Source organism: Sceloporus occidentalis, unplaced genomic scaffold (genome assembly GCF_023333645.1).
Source record: "Sceloporus occidentalis isolate IW3139 unplaced genomic scaffold, rSceOcc1.0.p SCAF_3, whole genome shotgun sequence".
Classification (NCBI taxonomy): domain Eukaryota; kingdom Metazoa; phylum Chordata; class Lepidosauria; order Squamata; family Phrynosomatidae; genus Sceloporus; species Sceloporus occidentalis.
In genome coordinates, this window is record NW_028316983.1 from 128,553,088 (window position 1) to 128,567,027 (window position 13,940).

Consider the following 13,940-nt stretch of genomic DNA (forward strand, 5'->3'; position numbering starts at 1 on the left):
TTCTTGAAGGCATCTGGCTGAGCACTGCTGGAGACAGGTTGCTGGCTAGGCTGACCAAAACTCATCTACTGTCTTGTCTTGCATTTGCCCTTTGATCTCCGTCTGTCTTTGATTTCACAGCATTCCTGAAGGCCAAACTGGGCAAGGTGCAGGAACCCTATTACTGTATCTCCTTTCACCTGACAACTCTGTTTGTTTTAACCCCAGCTGGGATGGAGTAGAATTTGGACTGGGGCCAGGGCACTGAGTAACAGAGGTTTACTCTTGTGCCTACACAATTTTCTCAATCTAAATTGTGTGAAAATGTTATTTTCTCTCCTGGGAGAATTGTGACCAGCAGCAAAAATACTGGGTAAGGGATAAGATGTTTATTGGGAAATAATGTGAGGTGGAAGGAGAGAAGGGGCAACAGAGAAAGCAAGAGAATTAAAGAGAGAACTAGTGCTGGGATCTCATGTCTTAGCTGAGTAAAAGTATTGCAGTTGCTTGATTAGGACAGGCACTCTCCATAACCCCTCTTTCTTCTATCAACAGGTTCCGCTTCACACTGGAGCTGTATCTGAACAATGAACGAGTACAACAGCTCGGGGCTGATGGTCCAGACAGTCTGCAGTCCTGGGCCAGTGCTATTGGGAAGGTAACGGCAGGCAAAACCAGCTCTCCACTGGTAGTCTAAAGTCACTGAGTTATCCATGTACTTCCTGAGCATAAGTATCACTTATGCATAAATATCACTTATCCATCTATACTATCTATTACTGGCATCCAGGTGTCCTATTCACTGACCACACGGTTGTGACACGGTTTTTGCTTATGTTCTGGAAAGGATGGTGAAAACATTCAAAATTATTGTTTCTGCACTGAACAACGGGTTTCCAAATAGGTAGGAACATTCTATAAAGAAAGAATTTCTCTCAAACAGGAAAAAATTTGTTCTCCTGCTATTCAACACCCTGAAATTTAGTATCAGAATTATCCTGTGGATAATAAAATGGATGGAGGTGCAAAAAAAAAACCTGTTTTCGCTTCAGGAAAATGGGTTTCTTGTGCAGAAAGCATGGTTAACTGTACAGGAAATCTGTTTCTCTCTCACACAAAACAACTTATTTGTGCAAAAAAGGTGCTTTCCTCCACAGAACAATTTATCTGCAATACCTCAGTACATCTGAATACAGGGAAAGGGATATTTGTTTTCTGTTACAGCAGAAAGAAAACTACTTATTTGTAGTTTTAACAAATTTCTTTATTATTTGTTCTCACATGAGAAAATGAAATAGTCAGGGATTTATATCCCTACCTTATACTATGCCCATTTCCCTTGTATCATAGTTGGGAAACATGCAGCCCATAGGCCATATGCACCACTACCATTCTGTTCATTTGTGTAGACCCCAGGCCCCTTCTAGACTCACATGTTATTTGTTTTTTGTTTTTGTTTTTTTTAAAGGGAGAATTACAACTCCAGAAGCCACCAAGGAACACACATCTCTTGCAACGCAAATGCCTTTCCTCTTGTTTTATTTCCCCCCCCCCCAAAAAAAAAAAATCTAATAAACAAAACCACAAAGGAAGTGACATTCTGGTCACTTCTTATTTCGCAAGAAACAGGTGCTGCAACCTACAGCAAGTCAGTATGTGTGAAAAATGGCCCGCTCAACAGTAGCCAATTTATCCTATGTAGAGATTCCTTGTAGATTCATCACAAGTTGATCCCACCTGTGAATTCCCTGTAGCCCTGTATCAAACATTTATTTTTCCACAATCATGTATCCTTCTGTCCTATCCATGTATTCTTTTGTCATTCACAAGGATAGAGTAAGCTGCATACATGGTAGTGCTTGAAATGTAGAGCCTTATCATATAAGGATCCTATCCAATGACAATTTTGTTCTCTGTAAAAACACTTTTCAGATGGGATTGTTTTCTTACCTTGGACACCTTCATTAACAATGCAGAATTAAAGCATCTGTTTGCACTAAGGGCATTAGCACATTATAAAACAAACAAAAAAAGACAAGAGGCAGCTATATAAAAGTAGATTTCTGCTTTCCCCCCCACATGATGTCATAGTACGTACTGCCATTCTCCCTCCAGAGGGAGATGGTTGTAAAAGCGTGGCTTTTGCCAAACAGATTTTTCCAGCAGCACAAAAGGCACACATTTACAATTGTCTCTGTCAGAAATAGAATGGATGTACTTCAATGGCATTTGTTGTTGCTAACAGTCCTCAAGTCGACCCCGACTCATGGTGACCCTATGGATGAGACATCTCCAAGACCTGCTGTCCTTCACTGTTCTGCTCAGGTCCTGCAAATTCATACCTGTGACCTCCCTCATTAAGTCTATCTATCTAGCATGCGGCCTTCCTCTCTTTCTTCTGCCCTCTATCTTTCCTAGCATTATTGTCTTTTCTGATGCTTTCTGATGATATGGTCAATGTATGACAGCCTCAAAATTTGGTCATCTTGGCTTTCAGGGCAAATGCAGGCTTGACCTGTTCAAGGACCCATTTGTTTGTCTTTTTGGCTGCCCATCGTATCGTCAGCATTCTTCTCCAGCACCACATCTCAAATGCATTTACCTTCTTCTTATCCACTTTCTTCACTGTCCAGCTCTTGCATCCATACATGATGATGGGATGTAAACTGAAAGCTGCTTCTGTCTCGCTGCCCCCCCCCCCTCTCTCTTTTTGTCATGGAATAAGGCTCTATAGTGTCATAGCATACAGCAGTTGCCCACCACTTCCTCCAAGACATTATCCTCGCCTCTCCCTCACACACGCACAACTGTGCTTGAAAAAGTCTCCAGCCTTCCCTTCCCTTTTGTCCCTCAGCTCCAAGAGGAGTTTAGGCAGAGGAGGGGGTGGCAGGTTTGGGAGGAGGAGATGCATTCCTGTGGATGCTGGATTGCTCCAGGGCTGTCCCACAAGGGCCTTCCAGGGGGACAGAAACTGGACAGTGAGAGACCCACAAACTTTTCCTCTGCCTTGATCACAGGTCTGTCTCTGTGAGCACTCTCCCTGCTCACCTCCCGCAGCTGCCTTAATCTCCCTTTCTCTTTCTGCTCTCTCCTTTACTGTACACCAACCAAGCATGAACCACCATGCAAATGCAAAGGCTAGATGAAGAGGCTTCCCTTGGGAATATACTTGCTATTCAGGTGTGTGTGTATGTGAGAGAGAGAGAAAGAGAGGGCATTAGCACATGTTACAGTGACAGGGGCTGGAACTCTCCTGATCACTCCACAACTAGACAGTATGCCCACTAATCACCCAAAATCTGCATAAGGGCACAATTAACCATTCACACAGGGAATAAGAGTGTAACAGAAGCATCAAAGGAGTTTTTCCTGTTAGTTAAAAAAGTGCTTTTAAAACGGTTTCCCACAGGTCAACAACAGAACAGCCATGCTGTCATGCAGTAAACCTCCACAGAAGGCATTGTTATTCAGATGCAAATGCACTTTAATTGCCTCATTCAGTATATTCACATTGTTTCACTGGACAGCATCACAAAACATTCTGCTTTCAGTTAGTCTCAGAGCTGATATTGAAAATGGTTTTGTACTACTGCTGCATCTGTTCTAGTATTCTCCCCCCCCCCCCCTTCCTTTCTGTATGGATTTTTTGTGCTGAATTGGGGGGGGGGGGGGAATTAGATTTCTGCTTTAATTATGCAGTATTAAATTGTTGGTTTTTAAATTGTCCTTTATAGTTTAATATTCTATGTGAACCACCTTGGACAGCCTTTTTGTTCAAAAAGGTGGCATAGAAATGCAATTGACAAATAATAATCAGTCAGTCAGTATGCCCATATCTTGCTTACATATTCTGGCCAACATTCATAGGTCCTGTGTAATCATTTCAAGTGCCTCTTCAGATCTGACACTTCCTTCCATTGCAGTGGTTCACCCCTCTCAGTTGCCATTGCCTGCTGGGCTACGAATTCCAGAGGGTGGGCAGGCTCTGCTATAAGTCCATGTTAAATCCCAGTCAGTGGCTGCAAGGTTTCTTCATCCTCCAGAAATCTCACCTTTTCATATGTCCAGGGGAAGAGGGGGCAGCTGAGGACAGCATCAACCTGCGGCAGCTTCAGGAGCTCAGTGAGTCCAGTCCCTATCCTGACAAATTAAAAAGGGCTGTGCCCCACATCGGTTGGGGAGGGTCTATACCAGCCCTATTTTTCATTGCTTGTAAGGTACTAAGGGATATTTTTTTGAACTTTCATTGATTCAGTTTGGGAGCCCCACTTGGGCTTACAAGCTATTGCACAGAACATATATTCAACTTTGCCATCTTCTTCTTTTGTGTAGGTGTTGTCCCCCTGGCTGAAGGTGCAGAGAAGAAAGAGATGCTAGTCCTCGTGGAGATGGGGCGGTAAGATGAGTGAGGAGGAAGGACCCTCAGATAATCACACCAGACAAGTCCCCCCACCTTTTCTGTGAAGAAGCTGCTAGCAAGGATATAGTAATGAGAACAAGATCGTGGTGTTGAGGCCAACCTATTACAAGCTTTCTTGTCAAGATTTGTTCAGAGGAGGTTTGCCTTTGCCTTTTTCTGAGGCTAAGGGAGTGTGACATGCTCAAGGTCACCCAGTGGGTTTCATGATTGAGCTGGGAATCTAACCCTGGTCTCCAGAGACAGTGACTGTCTCCACACTGCTTCACTCTGGTGCCACAACAAACTACGCTTCCCATAATTCCATCGCATTGAGCCATGGTGTCAACCTGGATTATTTCTGCAGTGTGGATGCAGCAATAATCCAACCCTCAAACCAGTACCTTCCACATATTGCACAGAAAGCACTCCCCCTCTCTCTCTCCTAATGAACTCTGATCTTGTCTGCAGATAGTACCCTCACCAGTGGGGCTAGATATTTAGAGGGGTGATGGATAAGAACTAATAATTGTTACTGTGCATGCTAATGATGCATACTAGCCTTCTACCCACTTCCAGATCTGGGGTATGGGGTCTCTTCTGGACATCTAATTTTTTTCACAGATACTCTTTCTCTTTGCTTTGTTCTTATCTGCTCCTTAGAAATCATATTGAAGCAAAAGCTAGGATATGTCCCAGGGATTTTAGAAGGGTTAGTGTGGGGGAGGGATAAAGCAGTATGATATTCCTGTGTTGTAGAAGGGCAGATGAGGGTCAGGAAATTCAGACTTGTAGCTGAACTAGTGGAGTAGAGTTTATTGTAGTAGGGGTAAGTGACACTGGAATGTGCAGGATAACATTCTAGGGTAAGAAAGGTTGATGCCATAGTGGATAGTAATGTCAAATGTCTAGAGGCAGTCACATGGGCACCACCAGCATTGGGCAGGAGGAAGCAGCTTAGCAGCCCTTCCGGTGCCACTCACTCTCTTCTTTATTTTTTAGGACCTTCTGCCTTCAAGGAGCATGTCGGCTAGATTTTTCGACCTGGTGCATGGCTATCCAGGCTTCAGCTGGAGGCCAGGGGAATGCTTTGCGAGATCAGCAGCTCAGCAGGAGTGGCATCCCCATCATTGTGAACAGCTGCATTGCTTTCATCACCCAGTATGGTAAGTTACTCAAGGCCTCCTCCCGTTGTCCAAAAATAATCAATCTGTTTGTCCTCAAGATGTTTGTCCTTTTTTAAAACAACAAAAAATAATAATCAATAATAATACTAATACTACTACTACTAATAATAATAATACGAGGAGGAGGAGGAGGAGAAGACCTCTTTTGAAAAAACCTTCCCTGGATGCTACTGTACTAGATAATTACAGGCCAGTCTCCAGTCCTCCATTTTTGAACAAGGTGCTGGAACATGTTGTGCCTTCCCAACTCCAGGCATTTCTGGATCAGACAGATTATTTAGATCTATGTCAGTCTGGTTTTAAGCCTGGTTATGGGACAGAAACAGCTTTGGTCGCCTTGGTAGATGACCTACGCAAGGAACTAGACAGGGAGAGTGTGTCCCTGTTGGTTTTGCTGGATCTCTCAGTGGCTTTTGATACCATCAACCATGATATCCTTCTGAGCCACTTCTCTGGGATGGGGCTTGGAGGTACTGTTCTACAGTGCCTCCATTCTTTCCTGGAGGAGCATTCTTAGGTGGTGGTGCTTGGGGTTTCCTGTTTGATTCCTTAGTCATTGGTCTGTGGGGTCCCTCAGGGCTCAGTCCTGTACCCTGTGCTTTTTAACATTTACATAAAACTGCTGGGAGAGATCATCCAGAGTTTTGGAGTAAGATGTCACCTGTACACTGATGATACCCAACTCTATCACTCCTTTCCACATAATTCCAAGGAAGCTGTTTGTGTCTTAAACTGGTGTCTGGCCTTTGCAATGGACTGGATGAGGGCAAACGAACTGAAGCTTAATCCAGACAAGACAGAGGTGCTCCTGGTCAGTCAAAAGACAGATCTGGGAATATGGATTCAGTGTGTGTTAGATGGCATTACACTCCCCCTAAAAACATGGGTTCATAGTTTGGGGGTTGAGCCTGGAAGCCCAGGTATCAGTGGTGACCAAGGCGGGTTATAAACCGCCATAAAGTACGCGCTCTGCGCATACTAGGGTTAGGAAGGGCCGTATTAGGGTTAGGAAGGTTCTAACCTTTCTGACGGCCCTTCCTCCCAGTACGCGCAGAGCGCGGACTTTATGGCGGTGCCCATCCACATGGACACCACCATTTTGACGTCTTGGACGCTGTGTGTCCAGACGTGTCACGGCGGAAGTGACGCCGCGAGAGCACGCTCCGCCCCTCGTGGTGCCACTTCCACGTTTTGAAAAGGAGCGCCATTTCGGCGCTCCTTTTTCGCTGCGCAGGGAAGCCTCGCGGTCTGGCTGCTGGGGCTTCCCTACGCAGCGAATGGCGGTGGCAGGAAAACGGCCCCTTGAGGGCCATTTGTAACCCGCCCAAGCTAAAACTTGGCGCCAACTGCACCTGTTGCAGGAGAAGTCAGATCTGGCCACTGTGGTACTTGCCTTGGTTACATCCCATCTGGATTACTGTAATGTGCTCTACGTGGGGCTGCCTTTGAAAAGTGCTCAGAAACTTCAGCTGGTCCAAAGAGCTGCAGCCACACTGTTAACTGGAGCTGGCTACAGGGAGCATACAATTCCCTTGTTGCAATAGCTCCATTGGCTGCCAGTTCATTTCCAGGCACAATTCAAAGTGATGGTTTTGATCTGCAAAACCCAAGACGGCTTGGGTCCAGGTTATTTGAAGGACTGTATCTCCCTTTATGAGCCCACTAGAGTATTGAGATCATCCAGAGAGGCCCTTCTCTCTGTCCCTGCACCCTCTCAGGTGTGTTTAGTGGGAACAAGAGAGAGGGCCTTCTCCGTGGCTGTTCCCAAGCTCTGGAACTCCCTTCTTCCCTAGAGAGACCAGGATGGCTCCATCCCTGCTTTCCTTCTGGCGGCAGGTAAAGATGTTCTTGTGCCAGCAGGCTTTCGCAAACTGATAGGGGCTGGCAATGGTGTGTGCTATTGAAATTTTAAGGTTTATATTTTTAACATATTCTATTTTAACTCATAACTGTTTGAATTTTTTAAATAGTTTAATTGTGTTTTAAATTTTATATTTATACATTTTAATGTTGCATTGTTTTTAAAATTGTGTTCCTGTATTGGGAGAAAGCAGGATATAAGAACATAAAATCATCATCATCGTCGTCATCATCATCATCATCATCATCATCATCATCATCATCATCATCATCTATGCTCTATTGTGAACCCAAAAAACAATATGGGGCAGGGTGGAGTGGAATTGCCCTATAACTTTCCTGCTTGCATTAACTGCAGTTGTTTGCAAATGTATACGTGGGAAGCTGTGCTGCTTTTCAACTTACAGATTGCTTCTCCAAGAGTTTGGAGTTTAGTATGCAGCAGAATTTTGAAACAAAGATCACATTCACATTGCTCTCTGCTGTTACAATGCACCAGGAGAAGAAATATTCCATGATAATAGGAGCTGTTTGTCTAACAGTCATTTAGCTGATCAGAGGGACATGTCTACCTATTCACTGATACCTATTCTGAAAGAAACAGAAATACTCTCTTAGGAGTTTATCAGACAAGGGAAATTGGAAGTATAATCCAATGGCAATCTGAATGCAATCATGGGGTTTAATGTTATTGCGTGATAACCCACTACAAACAAATTCGGGCAATGGGAAGTTAGTCCAAGCGCAATCATGGGGTTTCACGTTATTGCATGATAGACTGCCACACGCAAATTTGGGCAATGGCATGCTATTTTTGGGCAATGGGGAGCCAGTTCGAATGCAATGAGCATTCACGTAATTTCGCTAAACTAGCAAATTCACGTGAATGCATTCTGGCCCCACTTTCTTTTCATTCGAAATTAAGAGAAATTCCTCACATGTGATAAACTCCTTAGCAATGGATCCCTACCAACCCTGGCCACAGTTTCAGCCTAAGCACTGGTAACTGGCAGTGGCTCGAGCTCTGGAATTTCCTGTGCGCAGAACTCCTATGAATATAACTGCTAGTGTCCGAATTGGACAGAGGGCAGGTAGTACTGCCTTGTTGGATGGATATCCCTGGATCCAGGCATAGCAGTTCATTGTAGTTCAATGGATTCTGAATCTTTTGGTCTTGGCTTCTAAGAAAATAACTATTTATAACAGCAGAAGGATTCTAGATGTATTCAAATTAGTTTGGCAAGCGTTCCTAGATTTATATACCAATGCTTCTTCCACAGCAGGGCCCTTTAGTACTGCTGAGATATCACTTTTCACAGGCATCTGAAAGCAGAATTAAAACAGTAGTTCAAAATGGCAGTTCATACAGCACTATATCATCTGGCAATTCCCAACCCTTTCCAATATTTCCTACAACTTTAATTAGAAACTCTGCTTGCATCTTCTCCTCCTGTAATTGCATCGTGAGAAGCTAGTCTGTCAAAGTTTCTTCCAGTACAGCAATTTTAATGTTGGGTAAGGTCAAAGTATTTCAGTTTTGGCTACCAGCTGCATAGTGCCAGTGAAAACTGTTTGCACATCAAAGTTTGCAAATTATCTGATCTTCATCATACAGTCAATATAGAGCAGGTAAGACTTCTAAGCCAATTAGATAACTGAGAAGTAAAATTACACGATAGCATCTTTGTAAGAAGAAACTTTTGGTAGTACCATAAACCCTTTCAATATGGCTTGAGCATATCATCTTACTAAAGAAAAGAAAAAGCTGGTAGAAATGCACATGCAGCTGCCTCTATGTCCTTTAAGCCTGATCATAGACTCACAAACAGAATAGCTTGCTTTCATTTCATTCAGCAATCCAAATGGCTGTATCTGTTAGTTCTTCTCTGGAGGGGTGCGGGGGCTAGAAGTTTGAATTGACTTATTTTTGTTCATATCAGGGGATTCATTACTGCTACAGATACTGTACCTCAAGAAAAAATTCAATTAAAATATCTAGTAATTAAAGTTGTTTTAAAAGACTAGAGAACAAAATCAGTTGGGTTAGCTATTATTGTATTTCTGCTATGTCAGAGAGTGTTTGTTTCTACTAGCCATTTCCAGCCATTGGGGTGAGTTGATCTATAAATATAAATAAGAACTTTTCAGTAGAAATTCTTGGCTGAGATACTATGCTAGGCTTCTCAGCTGTTTCTGTGCTTTGTTTTGGGTTTAGGATCCCTTCCCCCCAAGTGTCTTTCCTGAATTGCACTGCCTGGCTCTGACTTGACCTTTCTTGTCCGTTAGGACTGCAACATGAAGGTATTTATCGGAAGAACGGAGCCAAGTCCCGCATCAAGCTTTTGATTGAGGATTTCCGTCGGGATGCCCGAAATGTCAAGCTGCGCATCAGTGATAATTTCATTGAGGATGTGACAGATGTGCTGAAGAGGTTCTTCCGGGAGCTAGAGGATCCTGTCTTCACTACATACTTGCACCCTCAGTGGAAAGAAGCTGCAGGTACTGTGCTACTCTCTCATATGTTGCTCTTTCATTGCTCCACGCAATCAGCAGTTAGAAACATTAGATTTAACATAATAATAATAATAACAACAACAACAACAACAACAACAACAACAACTTTATTACAGCCATTTGGCCAGCACAATTACAAAATTCCAATTTAAAACATAACTTAGTTTTATACCATAGGTTCATGTACAGGCAGATTGGAGAGTATAAACAAATGATAGTTTATAAAAAGTGAGGATAAAAAGTAAGGATAGGACTGCACAATCAGGTAAACACAACAATGAGTAGGCTGCCAGCACCTCGCAAACAACATCATATTGTGTAATAGAGCACCACATTCAAGACATATTAGTTCTACATTAGATTTAACATTAACCCATTGATACTGATGCTAGATCAAAAATTCATTCATGAACTTTTAATTGTTTTAGTGAGGACTATAAAATTAATTGGTTAATAATCAGTAGCACATTGTCACCAAGTTAGTTAGAAAAAACGTAGAATGACTTAAAACAACCACCTAAATCATCCACAAATAGCTAATTAAAAGAACATGAAATGTTACTTCTTTCTCAAATTATTAAACTCTTTGCCATTATAATGATTCAAATGACAGCTTCTTAAATGGTTGGTTTTCTTTTTTTAAAAAAAAATCAAATTTGGGTAGCAAATTAATTTTAATAAATTATTTCCAAGCTGTGTTCCAGACGTTTTTGAACTGCAGCCCCTCATCTCTCAAGTTGCCCACCTCTGTACTACAGCCTCTTTTGCTACACTGGAATTGCTATGGGCACCTTTATGAGGTTCACACAGAGAGCTCAGCTCACTATAATGTTATTGTTGAGCCACTATTTGCAGAAATGGTCATCCAATGCATTATCCTATGACCAGATTTTCAGTTCACCTTTTTTTTATGCTGACCTCTCACTCCTATAATGCGGGAAGTGATGAAGCAGGGCTACATAGGAATACATCTGGTAGACATAAGGAGTTTACAAAAGCAATCTTCTCTGCCTTGGAAGGAGTAAAATCTCCTACAGGGAAGCCTCATTGCCAACTGAGTCCTTCCCTGAACTGGATGGCCGAGGAACATGGGAAAGGGCTTGAGGCCACAGAACATGTCATTAGCATGTATTGAGCATATAGTCAATAGTCACTCAGTAAATACTATATAAATAATATATACTAATATTTAAAAGGTATACATCTACCAAAACTTAATTCTTTGCTTCTTCCTTCCAGGAATCACCCAGAAGACCCAACGACTGGACCGATACAAGGAGCTGATAAACCACTTACCCCCCCTCAACCGCAGGACCCTGGCTGCTCTGATTGGCCACCTATATCGGTTAGTCTGTCCTCCCCCTCCTCAGTCACCTCAAAGAAATCACTCCTTGCAAGCCAGAACTACTTGTTGGTCTTCTCTGCCTTCAAGTGATTTCTGATTTATGGCAACCCTAAGGTTAACCTGTCATGGGATTTTCTTGGCAAGATTTGTTCAGAAGAGATTTGCCATCGCCTTCGCCTGAGACTGAGAGTATGGAGTATATCACACGGAGCTTTTGGGTGGTTTTGGAGCTCAGTTCCAGCTCACTTCCAAAGTGATTGCACTTCCAACAATGCGGTTTCACCTCATAAAGGGACTGTTTTATCAGACACCATTGATTTCTATGGGATCCCTTTGCGAATTGCTTCAGCAGCGTTTCTGAAGTCACCCCTCATTTTGGTTAAAATGGGAAAAAAGTGGCTTCAGAGAATTCGCTTCCTGTCTGCCTTCGATTGCACTGTGATTTGGTCTGGTGTGGAAAAACACTCCGATGCCACCCCCCTTGGCCCCTGCGTCCTGCTCCGTCATTCCCCTCCTCCTCCTTCATGCCATCTCCTCCTCTCTGCCAACCAGCCGATCCCATCATCCTTGCATCCCCTGCATCCTCCTAGACTCTGATCTGCTCCACTCCTTCAGCCTCCCACCAATCCCATCATCCCTGCCTTCTCCTAGACCCCCATCTGCTCCTCTCCTTCACCCTGACACCTAACCCATCATTCCCTGACTGCTCCTGCATCCCCATCTCGCTCCCTCTGCCACCTAACCCATCATCCCTGCTGCTCCTGGATCCTGATCCTGGCCCCAGGGACCCCCATCCACCTACCCATCATCCCCTGACTGCTCCTGCATCCCCATCTCGCCCCCTCTGCCACCTAACCCATCATCCCCTGACTGCTCCTGCATCCCCATCTTGCCACCCTTTGCCACCTAACCCATCATCCCTGCTGCTCCTGCATCCTGATCCTGGCCTCAGGGACCCCCAGCCACCTATCCCATCATCCCCTGACTGCTCCTGCATCCTGATCCTGGCCCCAGCAACCCCCAGCGACCTATCCCATCATCCCCTGACTGCCCCTGCATCCTGATCCTGGCCCCAGCAACCCCCAGCCACCTATCCCATCATTCCCTGACTGCTCCTGCATCCTGATCCTGGCCCCAGCAACCCCAGCAACCTATCCCATCATCCCCTGACTGCTCCTGCATCCTGATCCTGGCCCCAGCAACCCCCAGCCAGCTATCCCATCATCCCCTGACTGCTCCTGCATCCTGATCCTGGCCCCAGCAACCCCCAGCCATCTATCCCATCATCCCCTGCCTTCTCCTAGACCCCAATGAAGGATGACAGCTAAGGAGGGGGCAAGGAAGGAGGAAAGCGTCCGGAGCCCCACTGAACATGTGCAAGGGGACCGATTCGAATCGTTGACCCCTCACAGTATGCTCTGGTGTAAGAATACAATGTGCACTCACTCCCCTTTGCTTGAGTCTGCATCACGTGACTTGCTTGGAATCAAACTGACTTCTCTTCTCCCTCACTTCGGAAGGACAACAGAAAGGCAACCAGGTGTGGAAAAACATGACGTGGTGTGGAAAAACATGACGTTTTAACCTCAATCCGAATTGCTAGAGAGGAGTGACTCTGGATCTGGTGTGGAAAAACATCACGCTTTGCATTGCTAGAACAGGAGTGACTGCGGATCTGAGCTGCAACCCCCACCCCCCATGTGTGATAAGGTCCTATGTGACTTGCCCAGGGTCATGCAATGGGTTTCATAGCCAAATGGGGGAATCAAACCCTGATCTCCAGAACTGTAGTCCAACACTCAAACAACTATACCACTATGGCACATATTTTTTATTAAAGCTAAGCTCATTTCAAACAGTTAATTTCAACAAATGCCTCATCCAGATGGCTGATCTGAATATTCTCATCTCAGATAATCCAGATTCTAATATGTGTGTTTCACAACAGCCTGAGGAATATTAAAGAATGCAAAATTATGGTTGGAGTTATCATGGCCAATGATAATAATAAACCTGGTTCACTTTTAATATTCTAATTATGAAAACATGATTCAATTAAACTGTATACTGCAGAAAATGTTATTCTATGATTAATAATGAAATAGAGTGTTCTACACATTTAGACATTCAAAACATTAGCAATTTTGATTTCTTATAGGTAACACCTGAAAACATACCAGGTAGTCATTTTTCTTGAGAACTAAAGTACAGACAACTCAAGTTTCACAGATCAGAACTACCAGAGCTATTTTCTGGTTTTAAAAAAAGTAGCCATGAGGAGGGCAAGACTGGATCAGGGCTGTGGCACTAGGAGGGGGTTAACAAATTTTGGCCCTTTGTGTGATTTCTCTTCTGGAAATCTTCCCTTTGATGCTGTCAGTAGCTATGGACACAAAAATTTTTTTGGAAAATATGGGTTCCTGTTCTGTTTCCCCTTCATCCATCTGTTTCCAGTAGTTAGGGATGGCTGAATTTGGGAAACTGATCCAGAGGGGAAAGATGAAATCTCCTTCTTGTAATGCCACAGACCCAGTTCAGATTCTTCTCCCTGCCTTTCCAGTTGTCTTTAAATTAGGGGTGGGCAAAATATGCCCCATTCCACCCAAAATGGCCAAACAGTTCCCAAAATCACCACCAGCACGCACTGAAGTCTCGGAGG

General features: G+C 43.9%; 1 protein-coding gene across 1 annotated transcript in view; it reads left to right on the plus strand.

The window, feature by feature from the left end:
* ARAP3 (ArfGAP with RhoGAP domain, ankyrin repeat and PH domain 3) overlaps nt 1-13,940 on the plus strand; it is a 58,872-nt gene that overhangs the window by 25,637 nt on the left and 19,295 nt on the right. The window contains exons 17-22 of the mRNA XM_089516171.1: nt 535-637; nt 3,903-4,101; nt 4,312-4,375; nt 5,378-5,541; nt 9,709-9,921; nt 11,176-11,281. Of these exons, the coding sequence (XP_089372297.1) occupies nt 535-637; nt 3,903-4,101; nt 4,312-4,375; nt 5,378-5,541; nt 9,709-9,921; nt 11,176-11,281 (849 nt within the window). The remainder of the gene's footprint in view (nt 1-534; nt 638-3,902; nt 4,102-4,311; nt 4,376-5,377; nt 5,542-9,708; nt 9,922-11,175; nt 11,282-13,940) is intronic.